The following is a 23,112-nucleotide window of genomic DNA, read 5'->3' on the forward strand; positions in this document are numbered from 1 at the left end:
AGTGCCTACCTGACAGTCTCATGAATACATAAAAGAATTGTTTTGTCAGAAAAATAAAAGGCTGGAATTACAAGGGAGAGTTTCAAAGTTCAGAGGAATACTATCTGATCGGAATATACCGGCTTGAGCGTCGATGTCGATGTCTCCCACACTCCGAAAAGTTTCAAATTGTTGCCCGAAGACAAGGGAAGAGCAATCGGTATTCATTATTTTGCATTGTTTCTTCTTGTGTTTGTTCTGTGGAGTGTTCATTATCCAATTGTGTGTTCATTGTCCGAACATAAAAATCTTTCGCAAAAGTGTTCATTATCCGATTTGTTCATTAACCAATCACCCACTGTAATTATTAAATTTAATAAGAGATGGTGGCTAATACTTGCCTCTAATGACAAATTATGTAGAAATTAATTAAAAACAAGTAAAACAGTGACGCCATTCTTGGGATGAGACTATGTCTCGGAGAGCACGAGCAACGCGTGTGCAAAACTTGCCCTTGCATCTGTTTATAGAAAGTCTCAGCAGTTTGTATTTTATATGGTTCTCGGTCACCTGACTAGCTACAAGTCTGGTTTATTTTATGCACACATGATTTGGGCACCAAATACTCTGTGCCAAATTGCAACTCCTGACATGTACTCCTTCATACCTCTAAGGTGTGCAGCCATTGACAGCAGCGCAATTTTAGAGACAAAACATAGTCTTGTCAATAACAGTGGAGAAGTAGCCCTATTTAATCCAGCAATCATTTGGTGTAAATCTTAACACTATACACACTTGAAAAGTAATTTATCAATGTGTGAATGCATATTGCAGGAATGAGTAAGTGAAGTTCACTTCTTATCTAATGTTATGGAACATGGGAGTTAATCACAAGTATGTAGTTTGCCAAAAGGTGTATAATAGAATATCACTCCAACAACCTAACCAAGGAGGTGTCTTAAACCTTTAATAATTTTTCCAGTGCACATTCCAATGCTCACTTCATTAAAGCTGTGTGCTAGTATGACTAGTTTTTATTCCTAGAACTAAAATGTTCATTCAACGGTAAAACAACCTGCATGTCAAACCAACATAGTAAAAATCATTTTACCATCTAGTGAGCTTGACCAGATATATTCCTAATTTGTCTCTTGTTCATTCTATCTTTATCTGTTTTCAGAATTTACATAAAAGTTGGTAAGTATTTGACACATAGTCAGATGCTATTTATTCTATATTATGGAGTTATCATGGATGATATAGATGTGCCAGTGCCTATGAATCTGTCACTATAATCATCACATTTTGTCTCTTTATATTGTGATCATTTTGATAGGGAGTTGAAATCCACAAGACCAGTTTTAAATTAATAAGACCTTTTATGACTGAGAGAAAAGCCATGCACAATTGCTATCTGAGTTATTTATGTGAACACATTGCTTGTCATTGCTTGTGTTAAAAGCCCTTTTTTTATGAGCATACGGAAGGCTGCCAATTTATGGGACATGGGATCAAATGATTGCCACATATATAAGAATTAACACTATCAGACTTCCAATGGACTTTTGTTAAATGCCTAATATGCAATGATAATATCTATAAAGTTCACCTCTCTAAAATCTATTTGATCTATATTGAGTCCAATACCCATGGAATTGTTAATACATGACTTTGTCAATGATATCAAGTCTTTGCTCTTCCATATTAATAATGTATCATCCATATAGTGGCAAATAAGTTTAATGGTGTTCCTATATTTATTTACAATTGGTTCCTCAACCCAAATAGAAACAATTTTAACTATATCATCAGGAGCCCCATTGGAGTCCCTGCAAGAGAGCACATTGGGACTCCAATCTTGTTTGTAATAGGTATTGCTCCAAATGTAATAAGAATTAGATAAGGTTTAATTAATCTGTCATGATTTTATACAGTAATACCCCGACTTACGCAAACCCGGAGTTACGCGATTTTCAAATCTCATCGATTCGTCTTTTGTTTGAGCGCCATGCAACTCTTGATTACTCACTCCCCCCACACTATTGTTCAACTTACATGTTCGGGTGTGTCGCGCGGAATCCACACATAGCTACAATTTATTTTGTGTTATTTATTTCTGTGTTTGTTATATCTACGGAGACTCGAAAGACTCTACTATGTCATCCAAATGAAGTAGAACTAATTCTTCCGCATCAAACAAGAAAAGAAAAACTTTATCTTTGGAATGTAAAGTTAACATTGGGTATGTTCGTAAAGTCGAACGAGTTAAGCGAGAATGAAGTCATCGTTATTCCTATTTCGTTAGACTTTTCGAACGATTCGTTACTAACGCGTTTAACTCGTTTGACTTTACGAACGTACCCATTATTAAAGACTTCGATACAAAAATGAAAATTTGTGAATTGGCAAAGAAGTTTGATCTACCGGAATTGTCGGTCAGAACAATTATAAAAGGCAAAGAAAAAATTCTCGAAGCTGTGAAAAATGCTCAATCTTTAAATTCAAGCATCATTCGTAAACGTCACAGTATTATCGCTGAGATGGAAACAATGTTAAAATTATGGCGTAATAATCAAGTAAATGTGAAAAATTGTAAAATAATATAGGCCTAATTTGTTATACATATGTATTATCTAAGATTTTATTAAACATTTTTTTCTAAATTATTGTTTTCTTTAGTCTCCGGCCCCAATTAAAAATTATTTGTATGTATTTATATGCGAAATTATACCCCGACTTACGCGAATTCGACTTACGCGGTTACCGCTCGGTCCCACCTATCGCGTAAGTTCAGGGTATTACTGTACTTTTAAAAATATAAAATCAAGCCAATATGCTCTGTAAAAAATCAAATTTCTAGTTAATGCTATGGCTGCCTTTATTTTTAGACCAAAGGAAACTAACATAGTCAACAACTGTTAGAATATCTGTATCAATGAAAGTAATTCATGAGAGAGCTTTAATAACCTCAATGGAATTACTGACTGTTTATGATGCTTAAATTTTCTTATTGTAAAGGAGTTTATGTAAAGTGCATTCCAAAGTGATTGTGGGACAAAAGATTTAGGTTTGATAAAATACGGTAACATGGGCCACTTGCCAAGGAAAAGATGCCTCCCAGGAAGGCTTTCTTTAGGAAACTGGCCCCTATTTAAATGTTATACATGTAAAGAAAACTTGAAAAATTCCACATAGCCAATCCAACTGTGAGGTGTAAACCCACAATCATCAGTGAACTACCAGTATTCAGTGGTTTTATCCACTTGGCCCTGGAAGATGTAAGGACAAAAGATTATTCTGAAACTAGCCTAAAGGAACATCCAGGTTTGTGTGTTTTGACCATACCAAATAGTCTGAGTTATTGTTCTTTTGTATACAAATTCCAATTACCTTGTATATAGCACAGGTCCTTTTGGCAAACTAAATAGTGATCAATGAAATCATTAAATTGTTGATTTCATTGAAATTCAATCATTAATTCATACAATCTGCATTCAAATGCTGATAAATTACTTTTCAAGCATACACAGTGTTGTTACTACATGTGAGTTAAGATTTACACCTCCTGTAAATAAGTTGAATCTTACCATTGATCTTGTTAGAAGTAATAATTTACCTTTTACTTTATTTTATTTTATATAACTTTTTATCTTTCTTTTAATAGTGTTTTGTAAGTTGATGATGTTTTGCAATGAGAATGAAAGCACTATTTCTAATAAACTATTTGGCTCCCTGAACAGTTTTAGTGTATATTCTATCTAAAATGGTGTCAGTTTTGTTTGATTTTTATTGATAATACTGCATTCATTTTTGGTGTTCAAAACAATACTCATATAAAATTTTATTATTAACTTATTTAAATCTCAACCATAAAATTAGTTGAGAACTACAAATTAAGTAATATATTGGAATTTTTTTCCAAATCTTATAGAGTATGTGAATTTAAAAGAAACTACAAGTTTAAACTAAAAAACTTAATATTGTTCAATATAATATTTTTTAAAAGTTACATTCTTTTGCAATCACTTAAAAAATATTTTCAGTACTTAACTTCATCTAAATTCACTATTACCAATACTTTTTTTAAAAATCAGTTTAATGTATAACAAGAAACAGTCTACAGCATAAATCAGGAAAATAAGATTAATGATTTTGTATTTCTTTTAACATTTTCATGTAGAGGATGTTCTGCAATCTTGCAGTTTGCTAAAATGTATTAACCATTATTTTGGAATAAAGTTACTTGTTGTACTGCAGCAAGAACTTTGTTAAAATCTTACAAATTATTTCTCTGTGAACAATAAACTTTAACTAAATACTATAATTTCATGAGGATAATCTGCTGTGGTATATACCCTCAGAAAATTAATACAATAAAATAAAACCTTTGCATAATTCACTCCACCATATATCCTGTGTCTCTAAATCAGCCATTAGTGGCTGATACAGCACCTAATGCCACAGCACCTGGATAACCTGAAACAATGCACCTATAGAACAATGAAACTGATTTCAGAGGATATGCTTGGATGCATCTGTACAGAACAGTTCTGGTATTAGTGTCTATGTGAGTTTTTATTAAGTATAAAATATAAGTACAGTAGAGCATCGATTATCCAAATCAATTGGGGACTGGGGTTGTTCGGAAAATCGATTTTCCAAACAACCTCAGTGGTTGTGCCAGTGCTGCCAGCTAAAATACACACCAACAAAAATAATATTGGAGTAGCCCAAGACATAGCCAAAGATTGCAGTGCCACAGCACTAGAGGAAATTTAAATTTGCTAACTGGAAAGCTTTCAGTTAATTGAAGTTTCGATTGATCGACACTTGGATAATTGATGCTCTACTGTATATAAGTATAAATATCTTTGACATTTTCCATGTCACCAACAGGACCCACATCAAACACTTATAATATGTATGTGAAACTTGGTGAGTTGTTCAATCTTTTCATGTCATTACTGTTACTGTCAATACACATATGTTATTTCAGGTATGAATATATCAGCTTTACTTTTATACTACCTTTTTTGAATAACCCTATATTATAAAGTAGCTTTAGAAAATGTTTTAATATAATATTTTCATTCAAAATTTTAAAGTTTTGAAAAATAAAAATATGTCATTGACAATTCTTTCATTTATCTAGAATTTTATTATATATTAATTTTTATTAATATCTTATCACATTTTATTTTACAATATGCTCATTCAAAATATAATTTATAACCTATTATTCAATGTTGTCTATTAAAAATGCCCATTTATATAATTCAGAGAGGCCTCAAACTAATATATTTAAAATATGTATAATAAACAAACTGATAAATATAATTACTAAATAATCTGTTACCTTGACCAACAGTATTTGATGAAGGATTCTGTGACATTTGGGTCATTTCTCCTTGAGATGGAGGACCTTGTTGACCTGATGGCACAATATGACTTTGAGGAGAAGGACCTTGAGCAAAGCTTTGTGGAGGCTACAAAATAAATAAATAAATCTAATTTTTTATCTTAAAAATTGTTTGTATTGTATTGTATTGTATTATACTCAAGTTAATGATGATAATAATAACAATTTTTTTATTTGTAAAAATCAGTTCTATAATTTAATATCAATAACAATATAAAGTAACAATAATATCACAAAGTCTATAGAAATAAAATAAAAAATTCTAACTTATATATATTGTCTTTAGCTACAATTTATTTATAAGAATGAATAAATGAATGTAAAATATCTATACTAATATTATAAAGAGGTAATGTTTGTATGTAAGTTTGTTTGCAGCAGGTAATCTCTGAAACTACTCATCCGATTTCAAAAAATTCTTTCATCAATATTTAAATGGAACTTCAGGGTGGACATAGGCTGTATATTATTCCGTTAAACATTCATATAAATTAAATTACATCATCTAGGGTTAAGGCTTTTATGTCTAACAGATGGCGCTACGGGTATAACGCCCTAAGTTTGCTTTTCTGTGAGGCATTATGCTTTTCTGTGAAAATGAACTAAAGTGGATCATCTTCTATATATTTATATAAATAAAAATGTGATGTTCGTTTGTTCCTACTGATTCCTTTGAAATTTTGACACAACGCTGCATTCGAATACGCACGTGTTTTTATATAATATACATGTCGAAATCCTCCCCGGGAGATGGATGGGATTAAGGCTTACTGTAAAGAACTCTGTTTCTATTTATACTATTTTAGATGCGGTTTTTTGCGTTTTTGATCGCATTTTAATGGGGTACGTCAAGAGAATGTACACTAAGAAGAAATTTTTTGAAAAATCCCCCCATGGGGGAAGTGTTATAAATTTATAATAGATACATTTTGAGCCACAACAACACGTGACGGGGTCTGCTAGTTTTGAAATAATATGACTCAAATTTCAAAATATAAAACCAATTCAATACTCCCCCCATGGGGGAAGTGTTATAAATTTATAATAGATACATTTTGAGCCACAACAACACGTGATGGGGTCTGCTAGTTTTGAAATAATATGACTCAAATTTCAAAATATAAAACCAATTCAATACTGATAACTTGTATAAATCAAATTAATTTAATTTAATTAATTCTCAATATAAAAAAATGTTAAATACATAAATAAATTCATTTTATGTAAAATAAATTTTCAACTTACTGGTAAATGTACTTGAATATTAGGTCCAGCATCAGCTACAGAAGCTAGATATACTAAATTCCTATGAAGTATTTGCTGATACCTAGATTTAATAAATATATATAAGTTATAATTTTTCCTACACATTTTCTTTACAATTTAAATAGTTCAATTCACATGATAATCAAACTACTACTTCAATATTATTAAAATATCTCAAATTTTCACAAATAAAATTAATGGGAAATTAAAATTTACCATTACTAAATTAGCTAAGTTAAATAACAGCTTTAAAATATTTTATCAAAATTCAAAAACTTTAATGATTTATTATAATAAATATTCAAAATTAAATTTTAAAAAAAGTTAAATGCTTATCAAAATACAGTACAGTCGACCCCCCTATAACACGGGTTCCTATAGTTCAAATTCCTATATCATGGCAAAAAAATTGCGACTGTATTTGTACAAACATGCTAAAAAAAACTCATATAATTCAGTAAAATGTCATCGCTGACTCACGTCGCGACAGGATTGGTCGAATCTAGACCAATAGTGCATATTGCACAAACTGTTGAGTTTAAACAAGCAGCAGACCTATTAAAAACCATTTATTATTTAACATCCATAAAAATTATATTTATATTAATGATGTCTCCAAAGGTCAGCAAATTTTTCACAAAAAAATAATTTATCAGGAAGCACACGAGTGCCATTCAATGACAAGCTCCACAACGAAAACAAGCTTAAGCAATGGTGTACTCGAACGGTGCACACTCGGTAAGTAATCCTACAATTTTTTGTTTACAGCATACTTTATATGGATTGGTCCCAAAAAATTATACGTGTTTTGGAAATGTTGAGTCAAATTAGTCTAAAATCGATTAATTTTATGGAAGAAACCTTTCAAACAGCCGTAGTCCGTAAACTGCATATGTGCCGGGCTGTGATTGGCTGGACTCATAGAAAATGGATTCATAAAAACAGGAACATATCTACTATGTTATAGGGGGTTCGACTGTATATAAAACTGAGGAATAAAACTTTTGTTTCAGCTAAAAAATATATAATACAGTAAGACCCTGCTTAATGCAGGGGATGCGTTCCTACACAACAAACTGCTAAGCGAAACAGCATTAAATGAGGTCATTTTAACATAGAGTTAATAGGGATAGGGGAACACGCATCCAAAAATAAACAAATTTTACTTTAATTTTAAGTTATTTTTATACTAATTTATATAATAATATATGTTAAATAACACATAAACATATGCACACAGAAATGTAAAGTTCATTTTTTGTGACGAAGGTCCTGACTTTACTGAAATTCTTGTTTTTTTTGCAATAAAGTCATGAAATTTCGTTTGTCGCTTTTTTCTTTCCTTAAGTAAATGTTGGTAACAGACGATCATATCCAAAATGCCTCGTTTTGCTTTAGCACTCCTTTCAAAATCTGGATCATTTGCTACATTTTGATCAACGATTTTGGTTATCTTACCAAACTTTTACTAAGGAAATCTGTAGAGAAATTTTTTGGGTTCTTCATTTTCAGAATCTCTATTTTCCAGTTCCACACGAATTCCGTGTTCTGCCAGTTCTCGAAGGTCATTGTTGGTAAGGCTCTCACCAGAAACCTGAATATCCTGTTCGTCTACATCTCTTAATCCTGCTATATCAATTAGGTTGAGTTTGGTCAACCTAACGATACAGCAATAGGCTCTTCTCATTGAGAATTCTTGGATACCTTCAGCCATAACTTCTTCCACTCTTCGTTTGTACATTTATCAGTTAATTCTTGCCAAGCAAAGCCAATATTACCCGTGGCATCCATGATGTTATATTTTTCCAAAATTGCACCAAACAAACATAGATTTAAAGAAAGTACATCTTTTTGCCACCTTTTTCTGATTGGTTAATGTTCGTAAATAATCGTATTATATACGAATCAATAAAATTCCACAATAATTTAAATCAGCATAAATTTTGAGCTTTTTTTAGGCTTTGAGCAGACTGCGTTATATCGAATCAGCGTTAAGTGAGGCAGCGTTAAGCGGGGTCTTACTGTACTTCTATTTATTACTCCATATCCCATATTTTATCAGAGTATTAGTTTTTTTTCAATTTCTAATAGGTAGGTGCTACTTATTATAATAATATTGGGACTAACTTATACTGATAGCAACAAACAAGTAATAACATTATTTGGTGGAAATTAGACAACAATTAGTGGAAATTCTAATTGTACTGAATCAGATAATTTAACATGTTAAAATTATTAAAATGTTTAACATTAAAGTTAATAATTAACCTAAAAATTTTTTAATTATAATAACTACTACTTGAGTAGTTCATCCGAATTATTTGCCAGCTACATTTTGACAATATATCACTAATAAAATGCTCATATTCATAATGTTTTTAAAACTCAATACATCTTTACTGTATATTACAATGGAGTACAGTACTTGCAGTACTTCTGCACCTGAGCATTTTTTGGAGAATATAGATAATCTTCCATATTTACTTACTTTAATTTTGTCAGATAATTTTCCAAAGCCTTCTTCAGTAACAATTTATTATATTTCTTATAAAGTCATCATAGCAAACACTGAAATTTCCTTGTCAATTGCTAACCAGTTTTTATATTTTTGTTTTGACATATCATCTGGAGTGTTATTAATGGTCTCTTCAAAAGACAACTTCATGCCTATTTTAAAATTTCTTTTAAAAACAATTAGCATTGGTCTTTTTAGATACTTGATTCCAAACCATTGTCAAAAGATGTAGTGTATTGAGCTTTTGGCAATAGAAGTCATATCAATTAGTTTTTTGACTATGATTTAGTTCTTCTGAAATTACTACATAAAGTAAAATACAATACTTTGGCAGTGCTGTAACTATAGAAGTTCACAGACACAAGGCCTGCAATGAAGGGTGGCAACAAAATGAAACTGACAAAATGCTGTCAAATATACTGTAATACTGTAATATTTTCCTTCAAAAATTATTTATAAACAATTGTTGTATCATTTTTGTTTTACTATTATTACTATTTCCCCAAAAAATTAAGGGGCAAAATATAAAGCCTTGCGTAGGGCAGATAAAAAGCCAGTTACCACATTATTTCTTGGTCACATGACCGAATCAGATAATGTATCTGCAAAAAAGTATATCATTTTAATATTTTTTAAATGACACATTTAGTTAACATATGCATATGCTATGCAACTATCTACAGTACTAATAAAACAATCTTTCTGTTTCAACTTTTTAACTCATTTAACCAATTAGTTGTTAAAAATATCAATTGTTATCCAGACAATTGAATTTGAAACAGTAATCCACCAGTAAATATATTACACCCTTAAAATATCTAGAATTTTTACTTTATTCAATCATCAGAAGTCTTTGTTTCTGGACTTGCATATTAGCACAGCAAAGAACTATAATACTGTACTGATTCTATAATACTTTTAACATTTTCTTGTTTAAACATATAACAAAGATTAGGCATTACACAAAAATAAAGTGTTGTTTCATCTGCACTATAGATATTCTGCAATAAAAATTCAGCAATAACTTTTGACTATTCTGTCTTTATCCTGAATTCAGCTGACACATATCAAAACTTTTCCCCTATCACAACGGTTTCCAACCTTTTTCAGGTGGCGACCCCTTTTTATAAAAGCCAAGTGTCCCGCGACCCCGATACAATTGAAAAAGGCATTTTTAATAAGGTAATTAAAAAAACAACGAAATTAGTTTTTTACTATAATTTTATTTTAAATTGTTTAATAATTTAATGCGATGGTTGAAATTGCATGTTATTAACCAGTTTCAAAATTCGCGGGAGAGTTTTTGTTAACGCCAATCTCATGTCATTCTCAACATTTAATTTATTTCTCTCAAACTCTCAACACATGTTTCAACCAACTGTGACAGAATAGCATACCTAGATTACACTTATTTTAATTTTAAAAAAATATATGAAATTATTCAAACTTCAAGACACCATTAAAAATAAAAATTGCATTATAGTGAATATTTTTTTAGTTTACTGTATAAGTTGGCGACCGCACAGAAAGCCCGTCGCGACCCCCTTCTGGGTCACGACCCATAGGTTGGGAACCCGTGCCCTATCACATGTGCATCTGTACTCAATGTTCTGTTTTCTCTAGAATAAAATCTTTCTTTCCCATATTTTCAGCTACTTCTGCTTTATGATGCATTAGTGACCCATTAATGGATGCAATTTTTTCATGAACATTAATTTACAAAACCAAAGCTCTAAAGCAAATTCAACTTCATTACTTTTTCAGTCTGATTTCTCTTGAGAATCATATTCTTAGTTTTTCCTGCTTACATTTCAATATTAATTCTGTTTTTTAAAATCTTGCACAAAATTAACTGTGAAAAATTTTAAATGTGCAGCACTGATTTGTTTTTGGCAACTTATCATAGCAATTCAACTTTATCTTTAAAGGACAAATCTTTGGTATTTCTTGCTTGCTTTTTCCATTATGTTAGTAGGTACTTACAGTACTGTACTTTAACTAAATGGTAATGAATATAACAGCCTTCAACTACAGTAAACAGCTAGCCTTTACATAAAGTAACAAGAGCCAGAAATCAGAGTTATATATGTCTGGATGATTTAATTTAAATTGATTGTGTTAACATTTTTATTAGAACAACACAACTTGTAACCATCATTATCTGTTTTATCAAATGACTGTTATTAGCCAACAATCTAAATTCAAACTTATCATTAATAATATAATAACAACAAACATTTATTGTGACATCGTCATGATGCTAGGCTGCAATTTTTAATCAAATTTTTAATTTATTTATTTTAAAATATATGCTCTCCACTTCAAATTAGTACTGTAGTGTCTTGCCCCTGTACATAATACTTTTCTGTTCTGGTTGTGCTGGTCATCTATCTAACTTCTTTCAGGGGAAAATCTTTGAATTGAAATAACGTGACTTTGATTTTGCATTGGAAGTTCTTATACAGTTAATCAGGTCCTAAGTTTTCCATATCTGGTCTTGAATTTCATTTATCTAACACTGATCTCAAGATTAAGGAAAGACAGACAAATGGACAGACGAACAACAGAGTGAATTTATAGGTCTACAATTTTTTCAAATTGCAGTCCAATTAAAAACAAATTTCTGATTACAATAAACAAAAGTTTTATAATGTTATTTAATTTATATGTTTTGATAAATGCTGATTCTGATAACATTAGATAATATATAACAATAGCATGATACAATACAAGAATTATAATAGCACCATACTTTCATGCAGATAACCTGTGGGTTATTTGTAAAGCAAAAAAAAATCAATTTAAAAGCAGATTTCCATTACATAATGGAGTAAGTTATCTTCCAATTTTGCAACTTACAATTTAGTATAGAGCAATTAAATAGCTCATTCTTAGTCAAAAATCGCTAAAGTACAGTACCTTTCAAACTGTGGATAATGCTTTGCACTATGCAAGCATATACATCTGAAGTCACTTTTTTTTCAAAATAATCAAAGCCATAGTTTCCATTTGCAAAATAATTGCAATGGAAAAACAACAGAAACAAAGGAATTCTGCTTACACATTAATTCCATTTTCTGAAAGTGTAGAAAGTCCCTTTTCTGAAAACAGATATTTAAATAAAGTCTACTATTGGTGTCAGTAGAATGACATCAAAATTCTAAGACAGAAGATTGTATGAAAATAGCAGGTTTCGTACTGTATAATATTTCATATCTTATCTCTGCACTTTTTCAAAAGTTAAATATCAACATATATCTAAAAGCCTTCTAATACAGTGGTATGTTTACAAATTGTTATCATCAATCAACATTTCATATGATTTGTGTCTTCAGTGATGATGCATTCACTGTTTTTGTATACAGCTGAAAAATTAAATATTTCATAACTTGATTTTCTACTCTTTCTTGCTATGGAAATAGAAAAAAAGGAGTGGAAAAATCAACTCTCAAACTGATATTATTGATTATTATAGTGAACTGATATATTGATTATTGACTTTAAAACTTTTTTTTTTTATTAAATATTTCCTTTTCCTGTTTTGTTTTAATTTTATTTATAATATGATTATTTCTACTATCAACTGATAATAAAAGTAAAACAGAAGAAACTGAAAAATGTTTGAGACAGTACCATCTAAAGTGCATACAAGTAAGTAGACTATTTTCAACACTACTTCTCAGATGTGGATTGGTGTGGGTTATGCAAAGATTTTAAATTCTAGCAATTTTTTAAATTTTTGGGTTATAAACTACTGTGGGTTAGTGTATGAAAATATAATACATTGGAAATATTGCTTTGTAGATTTCCAGTGTTTCAAGGGTTCTTAAATAATGTTCATCAAAGACTGGTTTTATAATCTTAGCTTCATTTAGCCATACAGATACCTCAGATTCCATTGCATAATGTATCAAAGTAGTTGTTGGTTGATCATTATCAATATCATACTTGTGTTCCTTGAGCCTACATTGTAACAATCTCTTCGTGGAACTTATACACACAAGTTGGCATTTAAGTCTTTCATTTGTAACTGGGATAGTGTATATGCCCAGTGCATTATTATACTCTATATCATCTTTACTGTTATGTAGTAACTTGTAGACCATGGGGTTTTCATGAAAGTAAAGTATAGCTTTCAAATATTAGCTACTTGCTTGTAAATGGACATGAGTCTATGGTCCATCAACCATAGACTGTCTTCCATTTACAAGCAAATATTTTTTACGTAGAATTGCATGAGTCCATGGATGCATGCAGGCAGAGCATGTTATTGATCTTGGTTGGAATCCTGGGAAGTTGTTCAATGCAAGTTAATTCAGAAAAACTAAGCTAATAGGAATTTGTTTTGTTGTTAATTTGAATTTACTGTATTGTATAGTTTTCAGAAAACTTTTGTTGGTTGGGGTTAAGTTTTTGGAAGCAGTTACTTTTTCAACCAATTCTCAAGCAGTAATTAAAAATTCTACATACACAGAAGTGGATTTAATCAGGTGCATGTATTCTTCACAGACAGAACATAATCCTTTCATTCACTCCTTTAAAGAACTGGCTTTATATAATGGAAAACAAACACAATTATTTAATCGGAAATAAATAAAATATAGTAATTGTTTTAAATAGTAACTTATTAAATGCATTCAATTGCTTAACATTGTTCTGTTCGGTATTTATGATACACCTGACAATGTTTGTTAGAAACAAACAAAAACATTTGTATCATTAAATAATTTTATTCCTTTTATTGGTTTTAGGTATATTTGTATTTTCCATGTAAGCCTCTTACATGATGAAAGCTTTTCATCAGTACTGTCACCTGTGTTTTCCAACATGCACCATGTATCATGTTATGTACATTTGCTGCATAATATTTGTGAAATATTTCCACCATTGTTTGAAAAACTTAATTCTAGTGTTGCACTTGTAAAGAAAATATTTTGCTAAGCTCCTCAATGTTTTCATGCTTTTAAGGAATTCTTAGAAGTAAAAAAAAATGCCTGCCAAGTTACCAATTTATGCAATCCAAACCAAGTAACACACATACTGATCTCTTGGAAATTCCAATTTGTCAAAAACAGCATGTACCAGATGGAGCTCCTGGACTGATGCTGTAGGATATCCTCATGAGTATCTGGACATGCTATGTGAATTTACAAACAACTTTGCTGAATCATCCAGGAGTGTTTCTTCTTACATACAACTGCACAAATTGTTAAAAGTCAATGCCAATTTCACTGTTATTAAAGATGATACAAAGTTTATTACATAGAGTGAACAAAGAATAAAGACACTGCTTGATGTTTTCCAAGCTGAAACAGAGCCCAAAGGACCATTTTCCTTAATTGCTTCTCTTAGCTTATTGATTATTATGAATACCTTGAAAGTTCATTAAATAATGAAAAGCATGTAAACAATTAAGGTAAGAAAAGGTCATTTTGCTTTAGTTTGAGAATAATTATTTTGTATTTGAAAATATTTTGTTTTGTTTCAGAAAACAGTTTGGCAACACTTTGAATGACAAAATTTTCAATGTGATTTTCTTAAAAATTCAGGGAATCTGACCTTCAGCAGTTTCCTGCTGTAAAACATGAATGCAACTACATGAACCAAAATCAAATTTCTATTCCTAGTGAAAGCATGTAAAAGCTTTATAAAACAAAGATTACACATCTTCCTAAAGATTTTAGTCTTTTAGAATGGTGGCTAGCAAAAAAAATTAAGTTTATTTAAATCTTAAGACTTTGTCTTTGTACTCAGCCAGTTAAACTGCTGGAACTTCAGCTTACAAAAAAATTTACTTTCTGAGTGAAGGACACTAACAGAAGAAAATATTAAAATTCTGTTAATTGCCAAAATAAACAAAGTATAGTGGTACCTCATACTTCAAATTTAATTCATTTCAGGAAGTTGTTGAAAAGTTTGAATCAATTTTTCCCATTAGAAATAATGGAAACTCAATTAATCCATTTCCAGACCCTGAACAATACCCATTTTGAAAAACTTAAAAAAGAAAATAATTTAAGGTAAAAATAACACATTTAAATGCCCTGGTAATAAAGCAATTAAATTAAAACATAAAAGCAATAAATAAAATATGAAATATTGTATAATAAAATGAAAATCATTATTGGTCACATATCACAGACTTCATCATCTTCATAGATGTGTAATTTAATTATAATAGTTGTGAAATTTAACATATCATAGATAATGTGAGATTTTATTGACAAGACTATGTCTTATTTATAAAATTGTGGTGCCTCATGGCTTACCAACTTAGAGGTATGAAGGAGTACATGTCAGGAGTTGCAATTTGGCACAGAGTATTAGGTGCCCAAATTATGCGCGCATAAAAAAAACCAGACTTGTACGTACCTAGGGAACCAAAAACAGAGTCAAAATAAAATACAAATTGGCAACACTCTTTCTACAAACAGACACTAGTGCGAAATTTGCACGTGTTGCTCATTGGGAAGTTGGAAATGCAAACGTTGTGCATTTTTTAAACTAGATGGCAGTAGTCATTATAATTTCATATTATTTTCATATTAAAACTAACTTCTGAAATATAATTTTTTTTGTTTTTACATTTATTAATATATTTATTTTGTTTGTGCAAAATAAAAAAATAATTTTGGATGATACAATAGCCACAATTATTTTTTTTCAAAAATGGGAAATTTTTATTAGGCATCAACAAAAATTCAACCTGGGGCAGCACGCAACGAAGAGAAATTTCAACATTGGATAGGTTAATTTCACCGAAAATGCATCATGGACAACATCGTGGTCACGGTCGTGGCCATGGTCAGCAAAGTTTGAACGATCACGCTCAAAACCAGTGATACCAAAGAAGATTGAAGAATGAGAACGAGACCTCCACGAGCATCCAAGTGATCCCGCTTAGTAGTGAGTCTCCAAGACATAGTCTTGTACCCAAATATGGCCTTGCCATTTTACTTGTTTTTTGTTTAGAAACTTCATATTTTGTTTAAATAAAATCAAGTTGTAATGTCATCAGATAAAAAGCATATCGAGGTATATTATGCTTTATGAGTTTTGGGAAGGATATAGAATCGTACAAACAGTAAAAAAATTTTGGTACTTTGGAACCGTGCTAGTAGTAATTCAAACACAAATTATTATTGTATTTATTTTCAGGCACTTGGCAATTTTGATCATCAAATTTTATTTAGTTGACTCTGATGTTTGTTGGAATATCTATTTGTGTTTTATTTAAAATAAGACTTTCTTTCCATTCTGCCAATTCTTCAATGGTAGGATATTGGAATTTTTTAACTAGTCTTTTATATTTATTTGTTTCATATCTTTGATTGTTCTCTGTCTTTTCGTTTGTATTTTTTAATTCATCTGATTTGTTCTTTGCTTCAAGTTTTTTCATAGTACGTTTTAATCTTCTAATCCTAATATATTTCATCAATAATATGTTTCATTCCAATATCCTACCATTGAAGAATTGGCAGAATGAAAAAAAGTCTTATTTTAAATAAAACAAAAATAGATATTCCAACAAACATCAGAGTCAACTAAATAAAATTTGATGATCAAAATTGCCAAGTGCCTGAAAATAAATACAATAATAATTTGTGTTTGAATTACTAGTAAAAAAATTGTAATGAGTCTGGGAAATATGCTCCTAAACTTTGAACATTTCAATGTGGTTTAAAAAGTTTTTCTGGAAATTTTGAACAAAAGGATACAAAATGTATGGGGCACCCAAGAGTGGTCAATGAAGAAAAATTGCAGGAAGAAATTGTTAAAACCAATGAACAACACAGAATACAGTATATATAACTAAATATATCAAAAATAAGCTGAAAAAGAGCACTTAAAACATACAAGCATAATGCTTGAGTGAGAGGAAATAAGGACTTTGGCACACAACAGATTGTATTTACACTTTGAGTGCATTTTTCTACTTTGGGCACAATTTGAACTCTGAAGCTTTCAAAGTGTGAGGTACCACTGTATTATGTTAATAAAGATTGATGTGAGTGAAATAAGTCTGTTTTACTGGAAATGGCAGGTTAACATTTTATGCAGATTTTTCCAGGTTGAATAATTGGCCCATATATTTTATCAAATTTTTCCACATATTAACATTTCACTTGTCCCTGATCATAGCTTGTACCTGCATAATAAGGAATGCCTTTTCATCTTTATCAATCAATCAATCAATCAATCAACTCTTATAAATAATTTTTCCAAATTATAATGTATGTAAAATTGTATTGTCCAATGTGTTATTAATGAATTTATGTATCATGCAAGTTTTAAATACTTTTCATGAAATGATAACTATATACATTTAATAAATTCAATAAAAGAAAGTATCTGGTATAATAAATTTAATTTTTTTCTCTTATAACTTAGATAGATAAGGATTAATTTTCAGCAGACATATTAATTATGTAATCAATAATTGTTTGTTATTTTAAGTAGATTTGATGAGCATTTGTGATCATAAACATAAAAAAAAATTCAGCAAGCAAACAGTCCAAACAATTGAAAGGGAAAACAAAATACAGAAATATTAGATTTTTGTTGAAACAGTAAATCTTAATTAGCAACTTAACTGAATCATTAATTGAGATCTTATGTTTAAATAAATAAGTAAATATTTGGCTTACTGTAAGCATTCAGATGCTTTGCCTTTATTTTGATAATCCACAATAGCTTGGATTAACTGACTATTTTCATCCAGCATCTAAATGAAAAAAACATCATAAATTATTAAAAATGACTGATACAAAAATAGAATTTATATATATTTAAAATATGAATAAATATGTATATTATATATAAATCTAATATTTATTTTGTTAAATTTATAGCATATGCATATCCTTATTATAAATTTACTATTATTATATTTATAAGTACATATATTACCCTTCCATAAAAGATGTCATAAATGAAGAGATAGTTCACCACTCTAGAAAGGGTGTGGATACAAATGTTATATTATGTAAATTCTAATGATATTTCTGATCATTAAAAAATGAATAATTTGAAGTGATGTTTGTCACTAATCACCACTTCAATGTGGCTGCATGCTATATAGTTTCAAAGGATTTTAACTCCTTTAAGGGAATATGTGACTAAAATGCAAAAACACTTAATTTTAATTTGCTCTATATTTGTTTTTTTTTCAAAAACTTCAATCTCATTACAGACTTTTTATGGAATTTTGAAAAATTCATAGGCGGTGAATAAATTCACACCTTAGAAAATCAATTCCAGGAAAAATTTTAATGAAACAAAAATGTTTTCAACCTAAGGTGATAGGAATGTTCATCAATTGAACATTCCATTCATTCTGTTTCGGAATGTTCAACTGATGAAGAGCTATCACCTTAGGTTGAAAACATTTTTGTTGAATTAAACTTTTTCTGGAATTGATCACTAAGAAATGAATTTGTTTTCTGTCATTTTCTCCAGTTTCTGTATTTTGTTATATTCACGGGAATGTTTCATACTTGTAAAAATGTTTCTAAATGTCACTGAAAATGTATTTTTGATTACACCTTATTTGAAGTAATTTTGCTTTGGTTTCATTCAAATTGTTTGTGTTCCTATATTACACTGGTTTGACTGTATTGAGTGGTTTGTCCTATATTCCACTGGTTGACAAAACCAGCTCTAAAAAATGATTTCATGCCTAAAAATGTTTTTTTTTTTTTTGCCAATAGAAAAAATGCATCTATCTTTGTTTTGTTCTCTATGTTCTATAATATATATAAGAATCATCAAACTCAGAGAACATTTGAATGACATTTGTTGTAAGCAGAATATTAGAATGAATGACCTTTATCTGATCAGACTTCTTCCAGAGTTCTGTAAATCAAAATTTAGACATTTTCATTTTCTATCATTTCTGACACAAGTGATCAGGAGGGAAAATTCAAATAATTTTGGATTTTTTAGACGTGATTTGATAACTCTTTCTATGAAAACATTTCATTGACAGATGTGCTTCTTTATCTCTCTTACAATTTAGAAAACTTCATTATAAAAGAATATACATGGGCATTGGGAATTTTAATTTAATTCTTCTTCACATTTCTTGCATTCAATTCAAGCAAAATTATTCTTAAATACAGTAGAACCCCTCTAGTCCGCCCTCGGCTAGTCCGTCACTCCGGTTAATCTGACCATGGTTGAAGTTGAGAAACTTGTCCCGACTCGTCGGTGACTCACCGTCCGTGGCGTTTTTCTGTGTTCGTTAAAGTATATGTTTTGCATTGTGTGTACATGTACAGTTTTGTGTGTGTTTTCAACATGTCAGGAGTGAAACGTAAACACGTTACTCTTTCATTAAATGAAAAATTAGCAGTGCTACAAAGACTGGACAAAGGGGAAGATTGTTTATTTTACTTTTTTCTGATAATCTGACCTTTTTTGCATTCCGACCATACCCCCAGTCCCAAAGGTAACAGATTAGAGGGGTTCCACTGTATATAAAATCAATCACAAAATACAATAAAATTCAACATTATTAATTAATAGAAACTAAATTCTAATAAGTAAACTAAACTAGCTTTATAAACAAAGTCCATTCAAAATACTAAAATTCACATCTTCCTCTCCCTTTCCAGCATTCACTGATTAAAAACAAACGTTTTTGGCTACATTCAGTCAAGGAAGTAACATGATGCAGACCCTCCTTAACTGATGCAAGCCACTGAATGTAGCCAAAAATGTTTGTTTTTAATCAGTGAATGCTGGTAAGTGAGAAGAAAATGTGAATTACCAAAGTCCATTCAACATCAGGTAGTAATGACAATGCATACCCATAAGAGTATCTATCTATCTATATTATAAATTTGAAAAAAAAAATCATCTTAAATTGCTAAGTTATTAAACATAAAACTAATCTAATACTTGGTGTAAAAAATTATATTTTAGATAATGTAGGTATTATTATAATATGTTGATTATCAAAAGCACTTGCAATAAAATCTTGAAAAATAAAAGTATACAGTGGTACCTCAGGATACGAAATTAATCCGTTCCGAAACTGAGATCGTATCATGAAAATGTCGTAAGGTGGATCATCTTTTCCCATACGATTACATGTAAAACCAAATAATTCGTTCCAACGCGAAAAACATACTCAAATTAAAGCCAAGTAATACATTAAAAAATAACTGTAGTAAGAAAAACAAATGAAAAATGCGAACTAATGTTACGTCGTATGGTGAGTTTTTGTTCGTATCGTGGAGCAAAAATATGTTCGAATTTCATGTCGTATCCTGAAAATTTCGTATGCTGGGGCGTTCGTAACCTGAGGTACCACTGTACCTTATTATTCAGTTGTGAATTTTAACACTAACAGTTCATTTTGTATTTAATGATATATTTATTGTGAATCCATATTACCTTTAATATAGTTTGGAATCTTAACATTTAAAATTTGAAAATATATCAAACAAAACATTTCAAGCGCACATACACAAGGAATAAAATCCAACTTAAATTTATAAGTCTAAATTTATTGCAAACAAACATTTTCAAAACTGCTCAGCTCTACCTTCAGAAAAAACTCGTGTTTAACGCCAAATGATCTGCCAAATTATCAGGTTATTTTTGAGCTACATTAATTGGTAGTCTGTCTGTTCTTCTTTAATCGCAAGAACAGAGTTAGATAGATGAAAGCCAAAACAGAAAATGGAAAGCTTAGGGGCAGAAGCACTGATTAACTATATGCAAACTTCCAATGCAAACTGGAAGTCACATTATTTCAATTCAAAAAGTTCTCCTGAAAGGAATTAGATGACTGGTACAACTTGATTGCTAAAGGAAAAGTTTGATATACAGAGACAAGACACTACTAATTTGAAGGTAGAGAACCTATATTTTAAATTAAATTAATTTAAAAATATGATTAAAAATTGTAGCTTGTAATTGAGATGATTTTATCTCAATTAAAATATCTTAAGCATCAACACCTGATATTCAAAAAGTATTTATTTATTGGCAGCTGTTAATTTTTTCAGTAAAATAAACAAGTATAAAAGTAATAACCATAAAAATTAAACAAAATTTTATGTCATCAAAAGTAAAAATTAATATTCTGAAATATTTTGTGAAAGAATTGATGTAATTAAAACATATGTATACTGTACAATATAGAAACAGTGTAAGATCGAAACAAAGAACACCATGGTGTTCCCGTACATATCAATTTGATATTTATTTCATTCAATATTTTCTGTATGTTGTCCATGGAGACTGATATAACTGCATTCATTATTCTTTTTAACTGATCAAAATTATAGAATAAATGTTATACTAATACTATTTTCAGACATTGATAACAGCTGAGATCTTAAGTTTAGAATTCCATGCTGTCATAATGAGAAAATAACTTGCCTTAACATTAGAATTTTCTGTATAATGTACAGTACATCAAATTTCAATAATTTATGTTAAGCCTATTACACTCATAATATTCAAGATAAAAAAACTCAGCATTTAGCATACAGTAAACTTCAACTAACTTAGACTTTACATAACTAGGACATATTTTCTGTATATTAATTTAAAATTTCTTGACAATAGAAAAATTATAATTAATGAGTTTTTTCAACAACCAGAAGTCTTTGCAATACTGTGCATTATATTATTGTAGTAAGTTACTAAAGACTATTCATTGCTATATATCATACTGTCCTGAAATTTTTTAATAAACTCAGTTGTATAACCTACTTAAATTTAGTGAAATGTCTATATAGAGCTAGTCATAATAAATTACTTTACTGTATATCCATCTTCATTTTCCACATCAACAGAGAAAACACTCTGCTAACTCAGACAACCTTAACCCCATATTAGTTTGAATTAGCAGAAGTTTACTATATTCAAATAAAAAATGCCAGTAATAGTTGTCTTTATATAGCCTATTCTAGGACACTACAAAACACAATATATAAGTTATGGTAAAGTGATTAACTAGCAATTATGCATAATAGCTGCACAATGATTGGTTACTATGCATAATCACCAATCATGTTGGTGAGTTTGATAAATTTCACTAAATTTTTCACTTTTACCAGTGATTATAATTCCCAAATTAATTTGGTAAATTTGATAGATATCACTGATTATACTATTTTTAAAACAATTTTTGAATAATTTCCAAACTGTAGTTCATAAATTTGATAAATATGAAATTTTCCATCTTTTATTTTTTTAATAAATTAACTTATGAATTTATACTAATTTTAATAAAATGAATCAGAAATACATTTTTGTTTTATTAATATTAAAACAATTTAATGAATATAGAGAAACTAAAAAAAAAAAAAAAAAAAAAAAAAAAAAAAAAAAAAAAAAAAACTATTTCAGCATAATATTAGAAATATGCGTATAAAAATATCAAAAAATTTGTTAGGAAAAAATATAGAACTAATAATTCTTACTGCTTATTCAAACATGGCAAACTATCATGATATTTCAAGTTATATAATTTTTAATTTTTCTTGCATTTGCATGTTAAATTACACTTTTCTTTACATGAGCACCTTTGGTATCCCTGACTTCCCAAGAGAAAGATTGATATTTGATACATTCTTTACTGTAAGAAATTGTTCATCACATAGCATAAACTAGTTTCTGGTATAAATTGTAAAAGATATCCCTCCTTTGTCCCAAGTGACTCATCATTTTCAGTAAATAATATTGGCAGTAATATTGGTAGTAATATTGGCAGCCCTGTCCACATCTGGTATTCTTAGCTTCATTGTATCTTCTATTTTGGCTACAGAAAACTTCAGCTCTGATATTTTCTTCATTTTTTTCACTCGAACTTCTAAACCTGTCTTTGCATTCACTCACTTCTCAACTTTTCTTTCTATTCTAGATAGTAGGAAGACTGATCACATCTATACTAGACGGTACTTTGGTTGACAAA

General features: G+C 29.7%; 1 protein-coding gene across 1 annotated transcript in view; it reads right to left on the reverse strand.

Annotated features, from left to right (window-relative positions):
- LOC111622543 (protein SSXT-like) overlaps positions 1-23,112 on the reverse strand; it is a 63,472-nt gene that overhangs the window by 32,135 nt on the left and 8,225 nt on the right. The window contains exons 2-4 of the mRNA XM_023364948.1: positions 17,828-17,904; positions 6,644-6,725; positions 5,336-5,465 (exon numbers count right to left, since the gene is read on the reverse strand). Of these exons, the coding sequence (XP_023220716.1) occupies positions 5,336-5,465; positions 6,644-6,725; positions 17,828-17,904 (289 nt within the window). The remainder of the gene's footprint in view (positions 1-5,335; positions 5,466-6,643; positions 6,726-17,827; positions 17,905-23,112) is intronic.

Source organism: Centruroides sculpturatus, unplaced genomic scaffold, assembly GCF_000671375.1.
Source record: "Centruroides sculpturatus isolate CEXI.00-Female unplaced genomic scaffold, Cexi_2.0 scaffold345, whole genome shotgun sequence".
Classification (NCBI taxonomy): Eukaryota; Metazoa; Arthropoda; class Arachnida; order Scorpiones; family Buthidae; genus Centruroides; species Centruroides sculpturatus.